At 36.9% G+C, this 24,703-nt stretch overlaps 3 protein-coding genes across 4 annotated transcripts in view; 2 read left to right on the forward strand and 1 right to left on the reverse strand.

Moving 5' to 3' along the window:
* The first annotated feature begins 2,101 nt into the window (after window positions 1-2,101).
* Window positions 2,102-7,156, forward strand: gpbar1 (G protein-coupled bile acid receptor 1). The gene is made up of 2 exons (XM_051710925.1): window positions 2,102-2,282; window positions 4,556-7,156. The coding sequence occupies exon 2, from the start codon at window positions 4,617-4,619 to the stop codon at window positions 5,631-5,633; it is 1,017 nt and encodes a 338-aa protein (XP_051566885.1). The 5' UTR covers window positions 2,102-2,282; window positions 4,556-4,616; the 3' UTR covers window positions 5,634-7,156.
* Window positions 7,157-11,485: 4,329 nt separating this feature from the next.
* LOC127448416 (ceramide synthase 6-like) overlaps window positions 11,486-24,703 on the reverse strand; it is a 427,716-nt gene continuing 414,498 nt past the window's right edge. The window contains exon 12 of the transcript XR_007898524.1: window positions 11,486-11,710. The gene's annotated coding sequence lies outside the window, so the exon portion shown is untranslated. The remainder of the gene's footprint in view (window positions 11,711-24,703) is intronic.
* Window positions 13,783-23,696, forward strand: zgc:92380 (uncharacterized protein LOC445086 homolog). Of its 2 annotated transcripts, XM_051710916.1 has the most exons (8): window positions 13,783-14,939; window positions 15,849-15,931; window positions 16,110-16,266; window positions 17,201-17,365; window positions 20,192-20,317; window positions 20,970-21,208; window positions 22,705-22,739; window positions 23,544-23,696. In XM_051710916.1, exons 1-8 carry the CDS (start codon window positions 14,580-14,582, stop codon window positions 23,561-23,563), a joined length of 1,185 nt encoding a protein of 394 aa, XP_051566876.1. In that variant the 5' UTR covers window positions 13,783-14,579; the 3' UTR covers window positions 23,564-23,696. The 2 variants fall into 2 exon arrangements, with proteins under 2 accessions (XP_051566876.1, XP_051566877.1); XM_051710917.1 differs by lacking the exon at window positions 22,705-22,739 and having other exon boundaries at window positions 13,784-14,939; window positions 23,544-23,686.

A 24,703-nucleotide genomic window follows, 5' to 3' on the forward strand; every position in this document is an offset into this window, starting at 1 on the left:
AAAAAGAATAATCAAGTAGTGAGTAACTAGTTACTTTCACACATAATGTAATGGATGTTTACTCTCCTATATTTCAGTACATGAAACACATTTAACATGCATTACAGAATTATTATTAATAATAATAATACTATTAATATTATTGTAAATAATGGAAGTTGTCATCATTCACCACCACGTTGTTCCAAACCCATATGAATTCTTCCATGCATCAAATTAAAGGGATAGTTCACCCAAAAATTCAAATGCTCTAATTTTCTTACACTCACGCCATCCCAGATGTGACTTTCTTTCTTCTGCATAAAACAAATGAAGATTTTTAGAAAATCTCAGCTCTGTTGGTTCATACAATGCAAGTGAATGATTACCAGAACTTTGAAGCTCCAAAAAGCACATAGAAGCAACATAAAAGTAATTCATACGACTCTACGAGCAATATGATAAGTGTGGGTGAGAAACAGATAAATATCTATAACTTTATAATATATAAAGCCCTTTTTTACTATTAAGTCACCCACATTTATCATGTCCCTTCTGAAGACATAGATTGAACCAGTGTCATTTAAATTCCTTTAATGCTGCCTTTATGTGCTTTCTGAGCTTCAAAGTTTTGGCACCCATTCACTTGCATTGTAATATAAACTAACAGAGCTGTGATATTCTTTTAAAATCTTTGTGTTCAGTAGAAGAAGAAAAAACACACATCTAGGATGGCATGAGGGTAAGTAAATTATGTGAGAATTTTCAATTTTGGGAAAATTATTCCTTTAAGGAGATCTTAATCATCATTTACATTCACTGCATTTTTTTTTTTCTTCCCTCCATATTTTGAAAGGGAATGGTGACTGAGACTGTCAGTCCTTAACATTCTGTCTAACATCTTTTGGGTTCCACAGAATACAAAAAGTTTCAAGGGGTTGGAAGAACATGAGGTTGGGGAAATGATGATATAATATTAATTAAAGGCTGAACTATCACTTTAAGGATGCTTCTCAGATTTGGCAACCTTGCATGTGCAGAAATGCTCACAATCGTGATAGGCAGGGCAAAACATTTGCACTTAACGCGGATGTTTGCAAGGATTTATACAGTAGGCACTGATATGTTGCAGTGCTGATATAAAAATGTAAACATATAAACTGAGGTCATAAGAGCCCATAGTTACAGATTCACGCTGAAAATGAATATCACCATGAAACAGACAAGCCCACATTGTCACAATCTCTAAAAACGTACTTCACTGTGTTTTCTTAAGTTGGAGCTGCAATTTTAATCTTGAAATATATCCTTTTCTTGGTGTAAAATGAAGGCATTGTGTGGAGTGAAGAAATGTTTGTTTTGCGTGCTTGCTGCTGTAGTGTTGAACGTGACTCGAGTGACAACGTGCAGCTGTGAAGTTCCGCTGTCGTAAGAGTCCCATTTAAAAAATCTCAATAAATTACGCATTTATTAACACTTATTAGATTAAAGCCAGTAATGTAACGACAGGAACGCTACCCATTGTAACGAAGTAAAAGTAAAAAAAATTTCACCATACATTTACTTGAGGAAGAGTGAAAAGTACCCACTATAAAACATACTCATAATAGTATTTTTTTTTTTTTTTTTTTTAAAGTTACTCAAGTAAATGTAGCATGTTTACTACCCACCTCTGCATATTGTGCATGCACATACTGATTTGAGATGACAAAGGGAAGTGGACACTCGGACATGTGTCTTCCTGAGTGGACAAAAGTGGAACAGGGTTAAGTAGTATGGAAGACATCGGTCATTTAATGTCACACCAGGACAGAAAATGTTATTGTCACAAACGTAGTCTCCAAGTTTCCATAATGGCTCAAAGTATATTTTTTACCAAGGCTCTGAGTACTTAAAAATAGCTGTACAAACTACCTATGAAACTTGATTTAAATTGGACAAATAACTTTTTTGATTTTCACCTTGACCTTAACATTTTCTCATGCCCCCTCCCCCCACCGCCTACTAAAATTTAAACCATAAATTGTGTGCAAATTGTGGCTTCCTGAGATGAAATACTTCTCTTATGATGCTTCGTTGCTTAAGTCAGAATGAGGTCACTGTCTCTTTAAGAAGCATCCTGCTCTACTTTAAGTTCTTTGGCTTGTGGGAGCACTCAGCTCTCAGTCTGCAAATGCTTTTGTTCAGGGTAAGAGGAGAGGAGCAACACATAGTTTTCATATTAAAGGGAAATCACAGATTCACTCATGGCTGGGATATGGATTTTGTGTGTCTATTATATGAAGAGAAACCTTCTTTTTAAGGTGAGTGTTCTTTTTCACCAAATTATTGAAATGAGTAAGAGCATTTAAAGTACCATGGGGTCCAAAAGTCTATGACCACTAGTGAAAATGCAATTTCTGCAGTATGCTAATTCAGTAAGTTTTTTCATTAATAGAAATTATATTATCAGCATAATCAAAGTTTGCATGAATTTCTTAGTATTTGGTATGTCCCACTTTTGCTTTCATGACAGCAGCATGCACTCATGCTGGAACAGACTCCACAAGTTTGTGCATACCTGATGATCCATGTTTTGCCAGCATGATTTGAAAATATTCCAAAGAGTGTTTCAGAGGAATCAATTAAATCTGACCTTTTGTACAAAGCAGTTAACATGCTCAATGGCACAAATTTGCTTTCATTTGATGAGTGACCTAGAAATACTGCAGAATCATAAATATTTCTTCATTTGACGTCATAACTTGTCTTTGTTTAAAATGTTTCAAAATCCTAAAACTTTGTTTATAACCAGGTTTAAATTAAACAACTTCCATTACATTTTCAATATTTTGGACCTAACTGTATATTTGTAAAATTCATGCATAAATGTCTGCGATATGCATATGACATGCTGTAAAAGCTTATACCCAAGCTACAGACACTCTTTAACAATCACTTTTATATCCATAATTGTTTTCAGCTTGTTCTGATTATATCACACCCTTACTGTTTTTGCTGATTTTCAATGGCTGAATCATAGCATCAAATGGCACATGAACCTTTATAAATATTTAAACATTGCATTAGCTTATTAAAGGAATAGTTCACCCAATAATTAAAATTCTCCCATCATTTACTCACCTTATGCCATCCCGTATGTGTATGACTTTCTTTCTTCTGCAGAACCCACATGAAGATTTTTAGAAGAATTTCTCAGCTCTTTTGGGCCATACAATGCAAGTGAATGGGTGCTAAAATTTTGGAGCTCCAAACATCCCATAAGTCAGCATAAAAGTAATCCATAAGACTCCAGTGGTTAAATCTATATCATCAAAAGCAATATGATAGGTGTGGGTGGGAAACAGATTACTTTCACATTCTTCTTCTTGTGTTGTTGGTGATTCACATTCTTCATGCATACGCCCCCTACTGGGCAGCGAGAAGAATTTCAAGGGGAAAATGCCTTAAATATTTATCTGTTTCTCACCCACACCTATCTTATCGCTTCAGAAAATATGGATTAAAATACTGGAGTCATATGGATTACTTTAATATGCTTTTTGGAACATCAAAATTGTGGCACCCACTCACTTGGATTGTATGGACCTACAGAGCTGAGATATTCTCCTAAAAATCATAATTTATGTTCTGTAGAAGAAAGAAAGTCATACACATCTGGGATGGCATGATGGTGAGTAAATGATGAAAGAATTTTCATTTTTGGGTAAACTACCCCTTTAAGACCAGCGACAAAGGTTTAGATGCTCTCTGTGAAACTGATCACAAAGCCTGCTTTGGTTGTGGCTTTTGTCTGCGTTCAGTGTCTTTAATGCTTCAAGCATAAGAAGCTGAGTACATTTGATTCATAATTAGACATTATGATAAAGAAATGGCTGATATTCCAGCTTTACCAAATAATTTTTGATGTTTGGAAGGCTCAAATGCAAACGGACTAAAAACTGGAATCGTTCACAATTAATTTAAAATCCTGTCATTATTTACATACCCCCGAGTTGTCCCAAACTTGTATAGTTGTTTTTTTCATGTTACAACAAAAGGAGGAATTTCGAAGACTCTTCATGGTGCTTTTTTCCGAACAACACTGACCACGGCGGTCAAACTCTGAAAATGGCCAAAAAAACACCATGAATAGTGCCCATACCAAAGACTTTCCAGCAGAGTCTGGCCATTTCTATTAAAATGAATGGGAGAAATTAGAATGCCGGTGGTCAGCGGATGTAGAAAGGTCCCACCTTACAGGTAAAAGAGCCAATCAGCTTTTAGATACAGACATCGCCTGTCAATCAACTCGAGGACCTGCATGCACATTTGCTATACAAGCAGTGAAAATTTAATTTTTTAGCGTAATCTGAGGTAAAAAAGCTCAATTTATGATACCATTGTTGTAAGATTTTACTGCTGATTTGAAATATGTTCTTTGATCGTAATCTTGACCAATCGTTTTAGAGATTTCGATCTTTCCCCATTCAAGAAGATAGGTATTTTATAGGTTTGTTTATATATAAAAAAATAGCTCCTAAGGATCAAGATTAGGAAACACTGATCTAACATATTCCATTCCTTTGACTTTTAGGTCTTTTAGGTCTGGTTTAGCCCAGTGGAGAAAACAAGCACTCATCAGGTTGAGCTCCAACATGGACCCAAATGACAACTTGAGCAGAGAGAACTTAATCTTCTATCTCACAGTTCCACTCTCTACCATAATCATCCTAGCCAATCTCTTCATCATACTGGGCATCGCCTGCAACCGCCAGCTCCACAACACCCCAAACTACTTCTTTTTTAGTTTGCTAGTGGCTGATCTATGCACTGGCATCGCCCTGCCTTTCATTCCCCGCATGGGACTCAACCGGCGGCTGGACTTCAAGCGATGCTTGCTAATGTACATCTTCCCTAACTTCCTGTTCCTGTCATTCCTTTTCAATCTGGTGATAGTGCATTACGAACGATACCTGTGCATCGTCAGTCCGCTACACCACAGCCAGTTCTGGGTACACCGGTATTTTCCATTGGCTTTGTTGATGGCCTGGTTGCCACCGTTGCTTTATGCATCACTCCCTGCTTTTGGTTGGAATAACTGGGTGGAACTCAACGCCAACAAGACCTCCAAATTAAATGAGACTTCCATTCCAGGAGCTCGCAACGACACTGGAGAAGATGAGGTTTGCTCCTACAAGCAGGTCTTTCCTGTCGCCTTTATCTACTTGGAAGTGTACGGACTGGTGCTACCGGCCATGTTGTCCATCGTGGGCATGACGACCCGGGTGTTGTGGATAGCACACAAGCAGTTACGCAACATCTGTAAACTTCAACGTGCCGTGGACCGTCTGCAGCAGCAACAGTCAGACCACGAACAGCAGCTTAACCTGCGCTACGCCAAGTGTGTGGCCGCCGTGTCGCTCACATTCCTCGTCTGCTGGGTACCGTATATCGTCTACCAGCACATGTCTGTGGCAAAGCTTCAGAGCGGGGTGAGCTCTTCCAGCTCTTCCCTGTACATCATCATGTCCTGTACGGGCATTGGGAGCATGGCCATCATTCCCCTCATACTAGGACTAGCTAACAGGCAGTACACCGAGCCCATCAGCAGGGTGATGGTGAAACTGAGATACCGCTGGAGAGGACAGAACAGCAGAGATATCACGCTTTGACAAGTGGGTTTAGAAGAGCTTTAGGATGTATAAATTGAATGCGTAAATGACTCTATATGACTCGAGTTGTTCTAGTCGTAAGTTCTGTTGTGTGTTACCTGTTTTATGAATTTTAAAAGAACAAAATACTTTATCCATCCATCCATCCATCCATCTCTATAGCAAAGAATAGCTTAAATTTTATTTGTGCATACCCATGCAAATATCTTCTTTCCATTAAACATATTCACAGGCTATTCAGAGACAAATAAAATGACATTTCAGTTGAATTTGATAATCAAATCCATTAGAGGGTAAGAGTCATCATACGCAGGGGAAGTTCAGTGGACAACGTATTAGCTTACAATATGTCACAGTGTACGGTATAACTCAGTCAAAACGATTCTCTCTGTGATACAGCAGTTACAATGAGGCATACTTTAATTTCATAAAGTGCAAGCAATTATAAATAAATGAACAAATATGGGAACTTAAAATTGACCAGTGGGATGATGACACAGTTAAGGATATGATTGTGTATATGGTCTGATTCCCAGAAACGGTCCTCCCAGTGACAAATCCACTAAAAGTGCATTCATCATTATGACTCTGGAGAAAATCTTTTGAAAATTGTTTATGTATGCACTTCCATAATGTGTGTTTCTGTCTGTGTGAGCCAAAGTCACAGCTAAAAAATGCATATTAACTGTAAACAAGAGAAACAAAGACAAACTGAGCTGCCTTTTAATGGTTTGTTTCGCATGTTAAATTAGGAAAATGTTGAGTCCCTTGACAATATTTCTGTAACGTTACTTCAAACATTGGCAGCTACACTCCAGTGTTGATCATTATTCAAATGTACATTTATATAAAGAAGAAAGTATTTGGTAAACCTTTTTTGAAAGGATTGAAATAGAAACTAGATAAGGTCGCATGTTCAAGAGTGCATATTTTGCATTTTCAAAACCCTGTACTTTCTTCCTTCCCTGTAGCTTTCAGTATGAGCTTTTCCATCAGAAAATGAATATTGTCTAATTAGGGGTGCTTGTAATTTGCTTGCAAACTGTTGTTCACACTTCAGGTTGGGGATTTGAGCAAACTCCCTTACCCTAAGTTATTAAACTTCGGCACATAACTTTGACTTGATATGATACCTAAAATTCTGCAGCGGACAATAAAACGGGCAAAAACATCCAACAAACTTACATAGAAGCTGGGTATCATTGGCTATATAGTGGTTCATAAATCAAGTATAATGGGAAACGTATAAAAGGGTACAACATATTGGATGGAAATACCCATCTCCTCGGCTCCACATTTTAAGTATTGGCCTGTCACACTTCCGCCAATTGATGTTGATGAAAAAAGCTAATCTTTGGACAGTTACTCCTCTGCCTTTGTCTGCGTAAATTATGTGTTTATAAATGTGAAGCACAGATGAAATATGTTTTTATAGAAGGGCATTATATAAACGCTGCACCAGTGTTTTAGTCCAGTCAAAATGATTTCTAAATAGTTGACTCATTAAATGTCTTACAGTGCAACTCTCAGAATGCAATCCATGCTGGCTCTGCTTCTCCTGATGTAAAGGTGAAAGTATATTTAAGAGATGTTTCATTAAATAAACAACAGTGGACAGCGGCTGTGTTCATGACAAGCCAGTTGCAATTTTGCCATTGTTGACAATGGTATCATATTACACCATCTGTATGCTATATATACAGTATACACATTTTGCATAAAGAAAGTGTTATATGGTACCATTTATAGGATGCCATTTTTCATAAAGAAATTTAAGCCTGTTTTCGGGACCATTAAAATTATTTGTATTGTGATGTTATTGCATTATTCCCAAAAGTGATCCTTGTTAGACTTACTTTAAAAATAACTGTTTTATAATGATTTTTTTTTTTTTTTTACATTTATTTAGGCATAAATTAAAGGAAATACAACAAATATACCATTTGTATATTTATATGTATTTGGTAGTATTATTATTAATATTAATGATATTAGTGTTATTAGTAGAATTATTATTAGTAATATTATATTTTAATATTATGTATTATATTTGTATTATTATATTATATTAATATGAAATTGTATTATATATTTTATTATATTTTATAATATGTAATTATTATATAATATTAAAATAACATGTTATTAAAAAAAATACTAATGAAAGGTTAGACAAAGTTGACTGAGAATTGTAACTTTGTCACAGAAGACCACCTGTCTTATAAGGACCCCCAGGTCCCATTTCTCTCAAATGGTGCAATAGTTCACTGTTTTTATTCCTCATATCTCAAACATCCTGCCTGTGATTTTATGGGCATCATATGTCCTTCTGCACAGAGTAAAGCCCAAAATGCAGACACATCATCCCCTAGCTGGGCTAATACAGGCTATTTATTGTGCTGTGACCTTTCATACTGAAAGCCAGAGTTTTCATCAATGAAATCAGAAGTGCATCCACAAATCAGAATTTGAGATTAGATTATTTTAGTTCTCAGATCAGGAGAAATGCGTTTTCACTGGAAAGGTAACTAGATCAAAATCAGATAAACTTGACTTAAAGCAGTACTCTTCTTTTTCCGTTTGTTGCCACAACCTCGTAAATGGTATCGTCAGCTCCAGGATGTCATCTGTATTAAATGCTCCTTTTGGTCTCCATGGCTAGGACATTCTGACTTGGGACTGAAGCTCAGCAGATCTTCTGAATGCAAAAAGTGAAGAGATTGTTTTAAATTACATGAACTCGTAAAGGAATAGTTCAAACAAAAATGAAAATGATCATCATTTACTCATCTCATGTCGTTCCAAACCTGTATGACTTCTTAATCTGAACATACTAAAAGGTCAATCTACGGGAATATACGGGTTTGGAATGACATGAGGGTGAATTAATAATTACTGAATTTTTAGTTCTGAGTGACTCCTTTAATATCGAATGTGCAGTCTCAGGTGGCATTGAACGTGACTCATCCAGTCAGAATTCAGAGTCGGAACTAGATTGATTGGTCGGCATGTAATACTACATGAGGAATCAACAGATGGTAAAGTTGTCTGACATTATTTATTTCCCTGAGAAACAGCACCATTCGAATGTCCCGTGCATCTGGGATCCTTTGAGTCGGAATGATTTACACAAGACTACTATAGATTTATACAACCAAATGCCTGCTGCTGTTACATCTACACCTCTGAGATAAGCTCTATCCTGCTGAGCAGAACCAGACAGCGGTGTAGCAATATGTATGCAAACAGGCCCCAGACACTAACTGTAGAGTTAAGTCTCCCTCCAAATGGTTATCACCCTTTTTTTTTTTTAAACCACCCAAATAATTTGGGAGAAACCAGCATTAGTATCTCTCTGTGTACACTGATGTGATAGATACATTTTTATGTGTCGTGCTGTCTGGTTTATGACTACTAAGTATAATCAACAGAAGCCAAAGGAAGTTTAGGCGTGTCAAATCTAATCAGTTTACAAATTTCCTGTTTAAAGGGAGCTGAATGTTTTTACCCATGTTAATGCTCTTATCAAAAGTCTATTAACTAAATTGTCACAGTGAATTCTAATGTTCTTGGATCAGTCTCTGTTTGTCTTTCCAGACTGTTTGCTAGTTCTGCAACAATCCCATCTATGATGGTCTGGTAAGGCTACAGCTATAGTAAAATATTTAGTCTCCAGCACTTTGTTATTTTTATGTACCTGTGACAAATGATTTGTGACCTATGACAAACATAAAATTTTATGACATGCAAACAATGGTTTATTACGCATTCAGTAGTCATATTCAGCCTACTATTAAATATGGGTCTACTCCTCTTAACATAAAACATTTCTGTTTATTCCAATATGTTAAAATGGTTATCATGGGAAGCTGCAAAAATTTGCCAGAGAGCTGTGAAACTCTAAAATCAAGCCAAAGGTGGGTAGAGTACCCAAAAACTGTACTCAAGTAAAAGTACTAAGTCTTTTAAAAATTAATTTCTCAAGTAGAAGTAGTAATGTTAACAATTATTTGAGTAAGAGTAAAAAAGTATTAAATTAAAGGATACTCGAGTAGCGAGTAACAATTTACTTCCAATCGTATCGGATTATTATTACAGTATTAACACCTTGCATGCATGAATCATGTGCCTATTTGATCTTTTATACCCTCTGTTTCAGTGATGGTTTAAAAAGGAAAATTATGATATAATTTATTCACCCTCATGTTCTAAACCAGTATGACTTGGACACAATGAACACAATTAAGGAGATGTTAGATAGAATTTTAACCACAGTCACCTTTCACTTCCATTTGTCTGTCATTTTTTAAAGTGAATGGTGAATGAGGATGTCAGTCCCTAACATTTTGCCAAACACCTTGTTTTTGTTTCCAGAGAAGATGAAGACACAAAGGTTTGGAACAACCAGTGTGAGTCTAAATGATGACAAAATATTATTATTTATCAAACCTAAAATCATTTCTGCAGAGCTACGTTATCACCAGAAGCCTGCAGTCGGCTAATGAGCTGCGCTTTGTTGTACCAACAAAAAGAGGCACTAAAACACTTTCCCGGACTTTCGGTTTTCACTGTACCTCGTTGGTGGAATGACCTTCCCAACTCCATCCTTGAAGCAGACTCACACTCTGTCTTCAAAAAACATCTAAAAACATATTTTCCATGAGCACTTCACCATGCACTCCTAAAAATAAAATATACATATATATGTGTGTGTGTGTGTGTGTGTGTGTGTGTGTGTGTGATATATATATATATATATATATATATATATACAGGGTTGGGGAGTAACAGAATACATGTAACGGGATTATGTATTTAAAATACAAAATATAAGTAACTGTATTCCACTACAGTTACAATTTAAATCATTGGTAATTAGAATACAGTTACATTCAAAAAGTATTTTGATTACTGTAGAGATTACTTTGCATTTTATTGTCATTTGTTTCATTTAATATTTAGTCCTTTCAGATGGAAAACATTTATACATATAAATGATGCGATCCAAAGTGCATTTGAACAGCGGTGAAACACTTTCTTATGATGTGTTACATTCATACGAGCAGACAGAGAAGTAAGTTTGAAGTTTAGAGCAGAAGAAATAGAAATAAACCTTGTGTAAATTGTCAGCTTTACGCTAAGCTAAAATGCTATTTCTAGCCATTTTACATGCACGTTACCAGGCACCATCATATTTTTTTATCAAGAAAATTCACGTTGGATCATAATTGTTTTTTCTTTCTAGTAAGATCTTTGATATTAGAGCAAAAATCATATTCTTGATAATAATATTAGTATTGTTTTCCTGTAAAAATATCTAAAAATCCTTAAAACAAGATCAATTTGATTAATCTTGTTTTAGAAACAACACTGCATAAGATATTTCGGTTTTTCAGAGAATGTATTTTTAACATGTGTATTTTGTCTTACTGTACTGGCAGAGTTTTTATAGTCAAAACAAGTGAAACAATCTACCAGTGCTGAAGAAGTAATCCAAAGTATTTAGAATACATTACTAACCTTGAGTAATCTAACGGAATACGTTACAAATTACATTTTACAGCATGTATTCTGTAATCTGTAGTGGAATACATTTCAGAAGTAACCCTCCCAACCCTGTATATATATACTGTATATATACTGGCAGCCAAAAGTTTGGAATAATGTACAGATTTTGCTCTTATGGAAAGAAATTGGTACTTTCATTTACCAAAGTGGCACTCAACTGATCACAATGTATAGTCAAGACATTAATAACTTGAAAAATTACTATTACAATTTAAATGACAGCTTTGCAGATCCTTGGCATTCTAGCTGTCTGTTTGTCCAGATACTCAGGTGACATTTCACCCCACACTTCCTGTAGCACTTGTCATAGATGTGGCTGTCTTGTCGGGCACTTCTCACACACCTTACAGTCTAACTGATCCCACAAAAGCTCAATGGGGTTAAGATCCATAACACTCTTTTCCAATTATCTGTTGTCCAATGTCTGTGTTTCTTTGCCCACTCTAACCTTTTCTTTTTGTTTTTCTGTTTCAAAAGTGGCTTTTTCTTTTCAATTCTTCCCATAAGGCCTTATAACGTGGCTTTTTGAGTGCATTACAGTGGAGACGTAGCGCGTATGGAGGCCCACACTATTCTCCGCAGCATCCACACACAACTCACCACGTGCCCCACCGAGAGCGAAAACCACACATTATAGTGATCACGAGGAGGTTACTCATGTGACTCTACCCTCCCTAGCAACCGGGCCAATTTGGTTGCTTAGGAGACCTGGCTGGAGTCACTCAGCACGCCCTGGATTTGAACTTGCGGCTCCAGGGGTGGTAGTCAGTGTCAATACTCGCTGAGCTACCCAGGCCCCAAATTACGCATTTATTAACACTTAATAAATTAAAACCAGTAATATTATGACAGGAACGCCGCCCACTGTAATGAAGCAAAAGTAAAAAAATTAGAAGGGGGGGCTCAAGGTAAATCTAGGGGGGCAATGCCACCCCTTAGACCAGGCCTTAATGGCTATCACATTATTTCATGTCAACCATAATAAAATAAGTTGTCTGCATTTGTCTGATTACACAGCTGCAACACATTGCTGTGAAAACCTCAAAACCACAAATTCATAAGATGCATTTCATTTGATTAACTAAACAAGAGCTGATTGAACAGATTAAACTCTTTGAATGGCACAATGCCGGTCCTGCCCAGGTGTGCTGGTGACATTGAATACCTCAACAGCATTGCAAGAATCAACTTGATTTTATTTATTCTGCTATCATGAAGTAACTGCAGGTGGTACGTGGAATTATATAGAGTACAGCAGGGCTAAAGGCCTACCGGAGTAAAATACTTTTTGTTTTCCCCAAAACAACAAAGCTTTCCTTTTTGTACCCTTAAAACAAATAGTGATTTCTTTTAAAGGTTTAGGGGACAATGGGGCTAAAGGCACACCATAAGGAAAATTTGCTTTTATTTTTTTCTGGTCACAGAGTGCATCAAGATTGAATAAGTACTTTTCTTTTTGTTGAATACTGATGCAGCAACATCATTTGTGTGAAAACAAATAATAACGGATGGTAGTTTGATTAGAATTATTTTTCTTAAAAAAATAAAAAATAAAAAAAAATAAAAAAATAAAAAGCATTCGTTTTCCGCGCTGACCGCCTGAGGGAGCAAAAGACCACACAATGTCCTGTGGGCAAACGGGACCGGTGACCCTGCGCGACAAATAGAGCCATTGTGCAAATATTCACCAATTGATAGTTTAAAGGATGACTTTAGAACCAGTTGAACATGTTGTGCAGAAATTGTGCACGTTTATCTAAAGGCCGTGTGAGTACAGCGCGTACGTTTCCCACATATATGACAGTATTTTTGTAATTATAGCACTTAGATAATATTTAGATTAGCACTATCATTTACAAGTTTGGAAACAAGCACTCATTCTTATTATATTAGCCTACTGTTCCCCACATTTTATAATAGGCCTAATATAGTAAAGTCATTAAAACAATGAAATTACACAAATGGACGAATGGGAATTCTGTAGTGATCAGAAATGGTCCAAACTAGGTCAAAACTATCTTATGTTTTAGCTTATTCAAAGTAGCCCCCCATTGTGTAGATTACACTTATGCACTCTAGGTAACCTCACAACTTCATAAGGTTCACTACAATTAAAGAAAATTATCATTTTTCTAAAGAATACAATAGGCTATAAGTTTTGTTGAAACATATGGAAAAAGGTATATCTGTCTACAAAAATAATCTAAAGCATTTTGGTTCAAAGTTTTTAAGATCATGGGAAACATAAATTCAGTCAAGTGTGTCCAACATTTTGTCTGGTAGTGTGTGTGTACGAATCTATAGTTCGTACAGTATAAAAATCATTATGTCTATGGCGAGTCCTCATAAGGATAGCTGCACCAACATGTGTGTGTGGGTCCAACCTACTAAAACAGTATACTTGTATTTACTTAGCATTTTCAAATATTTACTTTGTGCTTGATTTGAATTTCCACCTTATTGTCTTGATGTTCGCTGTTGTATGTGCAACTAGAGATGCATGCATAGGGGGCGTTCACTCCGAACGCATCCCAGTTGAAGCCAAAAAAAAAAAACATAAAAGAAAAGGTAAGACGCAGCGCCATGTGTCTCGAGACGCGTTTTTAACAGCTGAAGTTCTTTTTTCGCCTGACACGACGTCTAAAAAACGCGGTGCTCTTGCGCGAGACGCTGAAAAGAAAACAGCAAGATGCAGCGCAACGAATATAACAGAACGCATGTGTCTCGAGACGCGTTTTTAACAGCTGAGGTTCTTTTTCCGCCTGACACGACGTCAATAAAACGCGGTGCTCTTGCGCGAGACGCTGAAAAGAAAACAGCAAGATGCAGCGCAACGAATATAACAGAACGCATGTGTCTCGAGACGCGTTTTTAACAGCTGAGGTTCTTTTTCCGCCTGACACGACGTCTAAAAAACGCGGTGCTCTTGCGCGAAATGCAGCGCAACGAATATAACAAAACGCATGTGTCTCGAGACGCATTTTTAACAGCTGAAGTTCTTTTCTTTCCAATCGAGATGCGGCGCAGCGGTCAAAGACGTCCATCTAGCGTTTGTTAACATAGAAAAACAGCGTAGCAGACGGACGCAAAAATACGTTCGGTGTGAATAATATAATTAATTCGTACTTTAGTCAATTAGGCTACTCTACGAGTCTTTGTTAACTTTACGCTCCTCTGTGGGATTTTGCAAACAAATGAGAGGCGTACAGGTGTAGGTTTACATCCCACAGACCAATCACTTCAGCTGAACGCATCACTCAGGTAGTAGAGGTCCGGCTATATATACAGTAGCTGATCTCAAACCTGTCCATCACACTGTACCTGCCTCAGGTGAGAGAACAAACCCCATTAACCTCGGTAAAAGCTTTAATCCGCAACATGTCAGCAATCAGGAATACTCTGGGTTCCAGAAATTTCTCCAGCTCAAGTTTAACTGGCAGCTTGGGTCAAAGGGGCAACATGTTCGGGGCCTTTTCCCCAGCCACTTTAGGTAATTTGGCCAACAACTTACGTCCGTACGTACAGGTGAACAGTAACGCTTTTGCCCCAGCGGATGATAAGGAAACCATGAAGGGTCTGAATGATCGTTTGGCTGGGTACCTGTCAAAAGTGCGACTTCTGGAGGAGTCCAACACTCAGCTGGAAGAGCAAATCAAAGAGGCTTTGATGAGAAAAGAAGCAGAGAGCGGCAGAGATTGGAGCGTGTACGAGAAGACCATTGCTGACCTGAGAGATCAGGTGAGCAGATAAAAGCTCTTGTTACTGTAATAATTCTTTTATTTAATCAGACTGTGCATCATCAGGCAAAAGTTTGGACACACCTGTTCTTTCCTTATTATTGCATTTGAGAATGATACTAAAGTCAGCAAAACATGAAATAGCACAAATGGAAGTATAAGTTATGGTAACTGAAAATGCTTTTTAAATAACCCTTCGTCTCGATTCAGTTCTGCACACTCGGGGCATTCTCTCAAGCATAGGGGATGCTTTTTTAACAGCATTGAATGAGTTTCCATGTATGCTGGACACCTTTTGGATGTGTTTCTTTTCTGGTCCAACTCATCCATTTAATAATAATAATAATAATAATAAAAATAATACAAATGTTAGTTTTTTAATAATATATATAAGTTTATATTTGTCTGCAAAACTAAACTACAAAAGGTTTTTAAGATAAGGAAAAACATGAATTTGAGTGGTTTATCTGGTTTTAGCTTGCACTCAAAAAAGTAATAATTTTAAGATTTCAATTTCATAACAAAATTCCACCAAATTTAAGTCTTTTAAAAAAAATAAATTAAAAAAATGCATATTTATGCAATATGAAATGCATAAATCTTAAAAAGAGGCGCTTTTTTGCATGTGTATATTCATGAACAACTTTGTTGAAAGTAGTGTTGCCACATGCAAATGCAAATGTGTTTATTTCTTTAGTATACAATTGCTGTAATTTGTAAAGCATTTTTAGTATCTATCTATCTATCTATCTATCTATCTATCTATCTATCTATCTATCTATCTACCTATCTATCATACTCACATTGAGTGATCTACCCGTCTGTCTGTCTGTCTGTCTGTCTGATTTTTGATGTATTTAGACAATCAATACAACAATGAGATCCGTTTCTTTGAAATTCTACCCCTCAGATCCAGGAAATGGCCATGGACAATGCCAGACTCTTTCTTCAGATAGACAATGCTCGTCTGGCTGCGGATGATTTCAAAGTCAAGTGAGACAAACATTTATTTAGTCATTACCTAATAAAACATCTTAAAAATCATTGAAATCAAGAAATCCATGCTGGTCTAAAATGATCTGCAGCTTAGTTTTGCTGTTCATCAAGTAAATATGATACTGCTCTACGCCCTGTAGTTTTTCATGTAAATGTGTGTTACCCCTCCGGGCAGGTTTGAGTCAGAGCAAGCCATGCGACAAGGGGTGGAGCAGGATCTTGCACGCCTACGCAAAATGCTGGACGACACTTACATGGGACGTATGCAATTGGAGAGCCAGATCGAGTCTATGAGGGAAGAACTGGCCTTCCTTAAGAAGAGCCATGATGAGGTACACGCCTTAAATACACAATTTAACACATTAAACCTGCATGTTTGTTTGAGGTTTTTTTGTTGTGCAACCACAACAGCAGTAATTAAAGGCACAGTTCACCCAAAAATATAAATACTGTCATTGTTTACTCACCCTTATGTTGTTCCACACCCATATGACTTTCTCCATTGTGGAACATAAAAGGAGTTGCTAGGCAGAATGTTGGCTCAGTCACCATTCACTTTAATTGCATCCAGACTGAAAACACATCTGTTTAGCTGTGCATTTCTTCACTGAGCACTGTGCTGCACTCACTGATTGCACTGCATAATTTTATTTCTGTATTCTTTTTCTGTTTTATTCATTTATAATCATTTTTATTATAATTATAATAATTTCTTTCTATTCCTATTTCTTGTTCTTAATTGGTTTCAAAATGTATTTTTTATATATCTTGTATTTTCTTTATCCTTTTATGTAAAGCATTCTGAATCGCCATTGTGAATGAAATGCTCTATATAAATAAACTTGCCTTGCCTTGCCTTACACTCGCAAACTGCTTAAATATTGTAAACTTAATGTTTTTATACTTGTAATCAATGACTGTAAGTAAATAATCTGATATTGTACCTTTGTTTCTCATTCAGTTACATCATTCGCAGTGCTTTATGGAGTCGTTAAATCACTCAGAATTTAAGGACACAGTCTTGTACCTTTGTCTTTTTTTCTGATTTAAAAAATAATTTTTTGCTTCAAATCTAAGTTTATAATGTTGTTATTCACTTCAGAGCTTGTTGGTTTGGTTCAAGGTATCATTTATGCACTCAGTCTGAGCTTCTGCCAATACTCCTACCCACTCTACCTAGTTTTCTTTGCTCTAAGGCAGGTGTTATAGCCACTTTCCTGTTATTTTAGGCCATATGGCTAAGTCATATCTCATTTTATTTCATAGGATGTAGCCAACCTGAGAAATCAGATCAATGAATGCCAAGTAAATGTGCAAATGGACTCTAAAAAAAGTGAAGACCTCAACGACACCATTAACAACATCCGCGCGCAGTATGAGCGAGCCGCGCAGAAGAGTCGTGAAGACACTGAAGCCTGGTATCAAAACAAGGTTAGTTTTTTTTTTCAGGAATTATAGGTACAAATACAGTATATATATATATATATACAGGTGCATCTCAATAAATTAGAATGTCGTGGAAAAGTTCATTTATTTCAGTAATTCAACTCAAATTGTGAAACTCGTGTATTAAATAAATTCAGTGCACACAGACTGAAGTAGTTTAAGTCTTTTGTTCTTTTAATTGTGATGATTTTGGCTCACATTTAACAAAAACCCACCAATTCACTATCTCAAAAAATTAGAATACATCATAAGACCAATAAAAAAAACATTTTTAGTGAATTGTTGGCCTTCTGGAAAGTATGTTAATTTGCTGTATATGTACTCAATACTTGGTAGGGGCTCCTTTTGCTTTAATTACTGCCTCAATTCGGCGTGGCATGGAGGTAATCAGTTTGTGGCACTGCTGAGGTGGTATGGAAGCCCAGGTTTCTTTGACAGTGGCCTTCAGCTCATCTGCATTTTTTGGTCTCTTGTTTTTCATTTTCCTCTTGACAATACCCCATAGATTCTCTATGGGGTTCAGGTCTGGTGAGTTTGCTGGCCAGTCAAGCACACCAACACCATGGTCATTTAACCAACTTTTGGTGCTTTTGGCAGTGTGGGCAGGTGCCAAATCCTGCTGGAAAATGAAATCAGCATCTTTAAAAAGCTGGTCAGCAGAAGGAAGCATGAAGTGCTCCAAAATTTCTTGGTAAACGGGTGCAGTGACTTTGGTTTTCAAAAAACACAATGGACCAACACCAGCAGATGACATTGCACCCCAAATCATCACAGACTGTGGAAACTTAACACTGGACTTCAAGCAACTTGGGCTATGAGCTTCTCAACCCTTCCTCCAGACTCTAGGACCTTGGTTTCCAAATGAAATACAAAACTTGCTCTCATCTGAAAAGAGGACTTTGGAACACTGGGCAACAGTCCAGTTCTTCTTCTCCTTAGCCCAGGTAAGACGCCTCTGACGTTGTCTGTGGTTCAGGAGTGGCTTAACAAGAGGAATACGACAACTGTAGCCAAATTCCTTGACATGTCTGTGTGTGGTGGCTCTTGATGCCTTGACCCCAGCCTCAGTCCATTCCTTGTGAAGTTCACCCAAATTCTTGAATCGATTTTGCTGGACAATCATAAGGCTGCGGTTCTCTTGGTTGGTTGTGCATCTTTTTCTTCCACACTTTTTCCTTCCACTCAACTTTCTGTTAACATGCTTGGATACAGCACTCTGTGAACAGCCAGCTTCTTTGGCAATGAATGTTTGTGGCTTACCCTTGTGAAGGGTGTCAATGATTGTCTTCTGGACAACTGTCAGATCAGCAGTCTTCCCCATGATTGTGTAGCCTAGTGAACCAAACTGAGAGACCATTTTGAAGGCTCAGGAAACCTTTGCAGGTGTTTTGAGTTGATAAGCTGATTGGCATGTCACCATATTCTAATTTTTTGAGATAGTGAATTGGTGGGTTTTTGTTAAATGTGAGCCAAAATCATCACAATTAAAAGAACCAAAGACTTAAACTACTTCAGTCTATGTGCACTGAATTTATTTAATACACGAGTTTCACAATTTGAGTTGAATTACTGAAATAAATGAACTTTTCCACGACATTCTAATTTATTGAGATGCACCTGTATATATATATATATATATATATATATATATATATATATATATATATATATATATATATTTGTAAAAACTTCAAGAGATGTTAGATAAACTATTATTTAGCATGAAAAACTGATTTTGGCTTGTACCTCAGTGGTCTTGACATTTTCGACTATCCAACAATAAAAGCAGGCAACATTGTCATCATTTATACGCAATATGTTGAATTGATATTACATTTTTGGTGGTAAAAACTATTTTTAATTATTTACCAATTTTAATGACCAGAAATGTAATGCTTAGTTATTTCTTACATTTTGTGTGCAAAACTGTTACTGCATGATTTCTTAAAATTGTGACACCCAGGAAGTAACATCATTAGTTCCCTTTCTACAGCAATGGCGGAAGGACAAGTAAACAATCTAAAAAATCTTCAATTTTCTACATTTTTACACAAATGGTAGTTAACAGTGTTTGTAAATCTCAACCTTTTAACCCGGTTACCAAAGATATTTTAAGAAAAATGATCAAACTAATATTTTTTTCCTTAACTAATGTGAAACATAAGTATATCAATAACTAACCAACATTTGGTCCCAAAGTAGCAAGCACCTCCTTATTGATAGCTTAAGAGTTCAGACCCAGTTTCTTTTTTTTTTATCCCCTATTCTCCCCAATTTGGAATGCCCAATTCCCACTACTTAGTAGGTCCTCGTGGTGGTGTGGTTACTCACCTCAATCCGTGTGGCGGAGGACAAGACTCAGTTGCCTCCTCTTCTGAGACAGTCAATCCGCACATCTTATCACGTGGCTCGCTGTGCATGACACCACGGAGACTCACAGCATGTGGAGGTTCATTCTACTCTCTGTGATCCACGCACAACTTACCACACGCCACATTGAGAGCGAGAACCACTAATCGTGACCACGAGGAGGTTACCCCATGTGACTCTACCCTCCCTAGCAACCAGGCCAATTTGGTTGCTTAGGAGACCTGGCTGGAGTCACTCAGCACACCCTGGATTCGAACTCGCGACTCCGGGGGTGGTAGTCAGCGTCAATACTTGGCAATACAGCGAGATACCCAGGCCCCCTCAGACCCAGTTTCTAACCTATTCATAAAAAGTGCATTTTATTTTTGAAGTGATGTGTCCATAATTATATGGTAACACAATATTATCATGTGATCTGAATATCTTGTTCTTTTTTTCCAGTTTGACAACATCACAGCTGAAGTGACTCAGAACACAGAAGCTCTGCAGGCTGGGAAAACAGAGCTAAATGAACTGCGCAGACAGAAACAGTCTCTAGAAATCGACCTGCAGGCTCTGCACAACATGGTACAGTACACAAATGACAAGCATTGTCTGCTGGATCAAAGTCATTTGCACATAGTCAGCACTCTCACCTGTCAGACAGGTATCCAGGTGCCCCACTCTTATAGTTATGAAATTTGCTGATGCAAAAAATGTTCCACACCTGTCTCTACATGCATTTCAACTGAATGTACACATTATACCTGTGTACCCACGTGTTTTTCACCATGGGTTAACAGAAGCTATTTTTTATATCAGTTTGTCGAGTCTTGGAAATATTAGAAATAATTGCATTTAGTTGTGTGTAGTTTTAAAAACGTGAAAAAAGGATGTGAGTTTACGTGCTTGATGAATCAGATAACCATTTAAGTAGTCCTTAGGAGCCGAAAGAGTGGTCCAAAGGGTTTTCCTTGATTCTGGTTTTCATCTTTCATCTTACTGTGCAATTTAACACATTTTTTGAAGAAAATAAGCTGATAAAGATGCATTGCAATGTCACACTGCATTCCAGCCAACATAGAAACCACTCCATGAGCACATTTTACAAAAACACTGTGCTGTTCACAAAAATCTCAGATCCATTCCTATGAGAAAAGCTTGTCTGAGGAAGCAACTGTAACCAAGAGGGCAAAGCCTAGCATAGGGTCAATTATTTGTTTTATTTGATGCCTTTCAGATTAGATCCCTTGAAGATACACTGCATGACACGGAAGCACGCTATGGTCAGGAGGTCAGTGGGCATAACGCTCGAATCGTGCAGCTGGAGGGAGAGCTGGGGCAGGTGCGCGCTCAGGTGGAGCGTCAGCGGGCTGACTACCAGGCCTTGCTGAACCTAAAAATGAAACTGGAAGCGGAGATCTCCACCTATCACCAGCTCCTGGAAGGTGTTGGTGAGGACAAGGGAGATGATAACAGGTACAGTAAAGGAAGAGATGATGAATTTATTGCAGAGCCATAAAGTGAAGAAAAGTGATCAAAAAAATCTGGATAGGAAACGTCCAATGCAAATAAAAACCTCCCATTTAGACTGAAGCAAAAGCCTAAAAAAGTCCTAATATATCAAAGAATCGAAGGTGCTGATTAGGGTCCAGCGAGATATTTAATACTCACAATATTTTCACAATGATGTGGCTGGCATTATAAAAGCAACATCTTGAACATTACCATAATTTTAATGTGCTTTTTATTTGGCCATTTAGTTTCCTAAAGACTGTGCCATTTAAAGGTGCACTCAGCAATTTCTTTCCTCATTTAAAAAGTTTTACTTCTAAAGAAATTAATAGTAATATTTAAACATATGTATGAAAACATGACCACTCATGTGAGATGAAGAGTTCAATCATATCGTAAACTTATAAAAACTCTTTATTCTACATGGGGCAGGGGCACCCTCATGGGGGCAGCCATGTTAGGATCACATGACCAGATGAATACTACTCGCTTAATCTCAGTAACTGCCCTGTTATTGGACACTTTCATTTATGGACTAAATAAATCCTGGTTTTCTGTGCATAGTGAATTTCTACAATGGCATTGGTAACTGAAAACTACTGTGTTTGAATGGTGCAGCATCCAGGACTCTAGGTGTCACTGTAAGCCGATGTAAGCCACTTAAAAAAAAAATGTGTGCACCTTTAATTAGTCTTGCAATCCTTCCTGTCTCAGACTTATGAGTGTGATCGTTGAGTCAGAGATGATTTAAGCTTCAGAAGCAACAAAATGCCGTTATTTGGCAAGTTCGATTCACTACTGTGAATCAGTTCAAACTATGTGTAATAATTACTCATAAACCATTATTCAACAATGTTCACAGAGGTTTTGCTTTTTATTACTATTGTTATGTTGGTGCATATAAATAAAAGAGATTAAAGATAATTTAATCATTAAATCTCATAGAAATATTACAAAATATGCTCAATTTCTTCCTTGTGTTCTTTTAGTGAAAAACTGTGCAAAACATCCCTTAATTATTTTGGTAACACTTTACAATAAAGTTCTATTTGTTAACATTATTTAATGCATTAGGTATGAACTACTGTACACTCAGTTTAGCCTATTTTTTTTAATTTACACATAAAAAAAATAATAATAAAAAAAAATTAAAAATGCCTTTAGCACTTTTGAAAACTGCACAATTTGGTCACTGATTGCAACTCATAGGCATTTCACAATGAGATTGCTGTGTTCCCACAATATGGTCCCTTCTGAACTACCCACAAAAACCATCATGCACAAAACTTAATCTTTCCATGGTGAAGCCACTGACAGATACACAGCACAAATTCTCCTCCCTGCAGACCTGTGTGAAACATGTTCCACCAAGCATCTGTCCTTTTAAAACAACAGACACCCCCTTTAACTCATGTTTACCACTCTGTTTCTCCTCTCATGTTTTCTCTTCCCTCCCACAGAGTGGAATTTTCATTAGAGCAAGCGCTGTGTGCAGGTGAGTGGTGTGATTATGTACATTGGGAATCCTAAGTGTGAACTGACAAACACGCTTGCCTAACCAAGGTCACGCTTGCCTTTATACTAATCACCACTCACTGCTCAAAGATCTAACAAAAATGAGTTCTATATAGTACTGCTTAGACCTTCCAAGACCAAACTGACACAAATCATCAATCATACTGTTTTATGTTTCATACAATGATTCCTTCTAACCTGACTCGGATCTATTAATTACAAAAAATGTAGTTTGTTGAAGAATTAAATAATGCTTAATATTACAGTGTTCCTTTCCCAGCTAATACACTGTACACAGCTGTGCTGAGTTCTAACATCGTGCATCAAAGGCTTGTTTGCTTGTATTGTTTTTAGAAAAATTACTTAAGAATACATGTCTTTGTGCAATTATAAATAAACCTTTTTTAAAGTGCTGTAAGCAATTACTATGGAAGCCGGATCCCGCCTCGGAATAAAAAATCAATTTATGGTGGGATTAAGGCACCATAGATTTCAGACGTTAGAGCTATCCGTTAGCATTCCCATTCATCTCAATGAAGACAATGTCGAAAAACCTAAGTGTCGAAAAAAATATGGCCGCTCGCCTGACTATTTTGCAGTCTGCAGGGTCTAGGGATGTCACAAAGAAAGCTGTGATTTCTCAGGACACCTTTTCAGTGATATCTTTCAGGTAGATGAGACTTTGTAATGTGTGGAAAAAGAAAAGACATAATAATAATCGCTTACAGCACCTTCAGTGAATCAGTATAAACTGACTAACCTTCAGCTTCTGTTTTGTCTATAGGACCTCCTAGTGGCTCTTAAGAAAGCCACCATGAGCCAAGAAATAGTGGACGGAGGGGTAGTCTCCCAGCATGAATTTGAGCAAAATCCTATTAATTATTACAACCAGGAGTGGGAAGAGGAAGAGGAGGATGAAGAGGCACCTGCTGAGCAGGAGAGGGAGGAAGTTGCTCAGGATGCCATGGAGCAGAATGAATAACTTTCTAAAGCACCGCCCAGCATTTCTACTATTATTATGACAGCCTCAAGGGTTCTTTAACTCTTGTTTTTCTTCACCTTCTTCTTTCTGCCATTTTTTTCCTTTATAAAAACTGTGACCACCTTATCACTCTCCTGTGTTACATTAAAATCCATTTGAGTGTAATTTTTTGGTCTGTGTGCTTGTTTCATAATGTACAGGAAGTGCAATCGTATAATGTGGTAACAGTTAGCTTAGTGGCATTTTTAAATAAAGCCATTCTGAGCCATGAAATGACCAATATAGAAGCCTATTTTCTTCACATTGAAAAAAATAAAAATAAATCATGAGTCATAATAATGAGATAAGTCACATTTGTGAAATAGAAAGTCATAATTATGAGATTAAAAGTCAATTATTAGATGCAGTCCTTTTAAAGTCGAATTTATGATATAAAAAGTCAAAATGAGATTGTAGTCAATTATGAGACTAAAATAAATCGTAATTATGAGACTTTTTTGTAACACTTTAAAATAAAGTGACATTTGTTAACAACATTATTTAGCATTTATTAATGTTTATGTTAATTATGACATTAATACGTTTTTAAAATCTAAAGTTGTATTTGTTAACATTAGTTAATACAGTGGTTCCCAACCCTGTTCCTGGAGGACCCCCAACACACTTCTTGGATATCTTCCTAATCAAACACCTGATTCAACTCATCAGCTCGTTAGTGGAGACTGCAAGACCTGAATTGGGTGTGCCAGAAAAGGGAGATATACAAAATGTGCAGTGTTGCGGGGCACTGAGTTAAAGCAATATGAACTAACATTAACTAACAATTAACAATTGTAATTTTATTAGCCAACAGTAACAAAGATTAATAAATGCTGTAATAAATATATTATTCATTGTTAGTTAATGATACCTAATGCATTAACTAATGTTCACAAATGGCACTTTTTTGTAAAGTATTACCG

Source organism: Myxocyprinus asiaticus, chromosome 11, assembly GCF_019703515.2.
Source record: "Myxocyprinus asiaticus isolate MX2 ecotype Aquarium Trade chromosome 11, UBuf_Myxa_2, whole genome shotgun sequence".
NCBI lineage: Eukaryota > Metazoa > Chordata > Actinopteri > Cypriniformes > Catostomidae > Myxocyprinus > Myxocyprinus asiaticus.

What these genes read in the sequence shown, in the direction of transcription:
- gpbar1 (XM_051710925.1), top strand. Translation starts at nt 4,617, where the DNA reads ATGGACCCAAATGACAACTTGAGCAGAGAGAACTTAATCTTCTATCTC.
- zgc:92380 (XM_051710916.1), top strand. Translation starts at nt 14,580, where the DNA reads ATGTCAGCAATCAGGAATACTCTGGGTTCCAGAAATTTCTCCAGCTCA. An exon ending in TTGCTGACCTGAGAGATCAG is followed by an intron (nt 14,940 to 15,848) that starts GTGAGCAGATAA and finishes TCTACCCCTCAG; the next exon opens with ATCCAGGAAATGGCCATGGA. An exon ending in AGAGCAAGCGCTGTGTGCAG is followed by an intron (nt 22,740 to 23,543) that starts GTGAGTGGTGTG and finishes TTTTGTCTATAG; the next exon opens with GACCTCCTAGTGGCTCTTAA.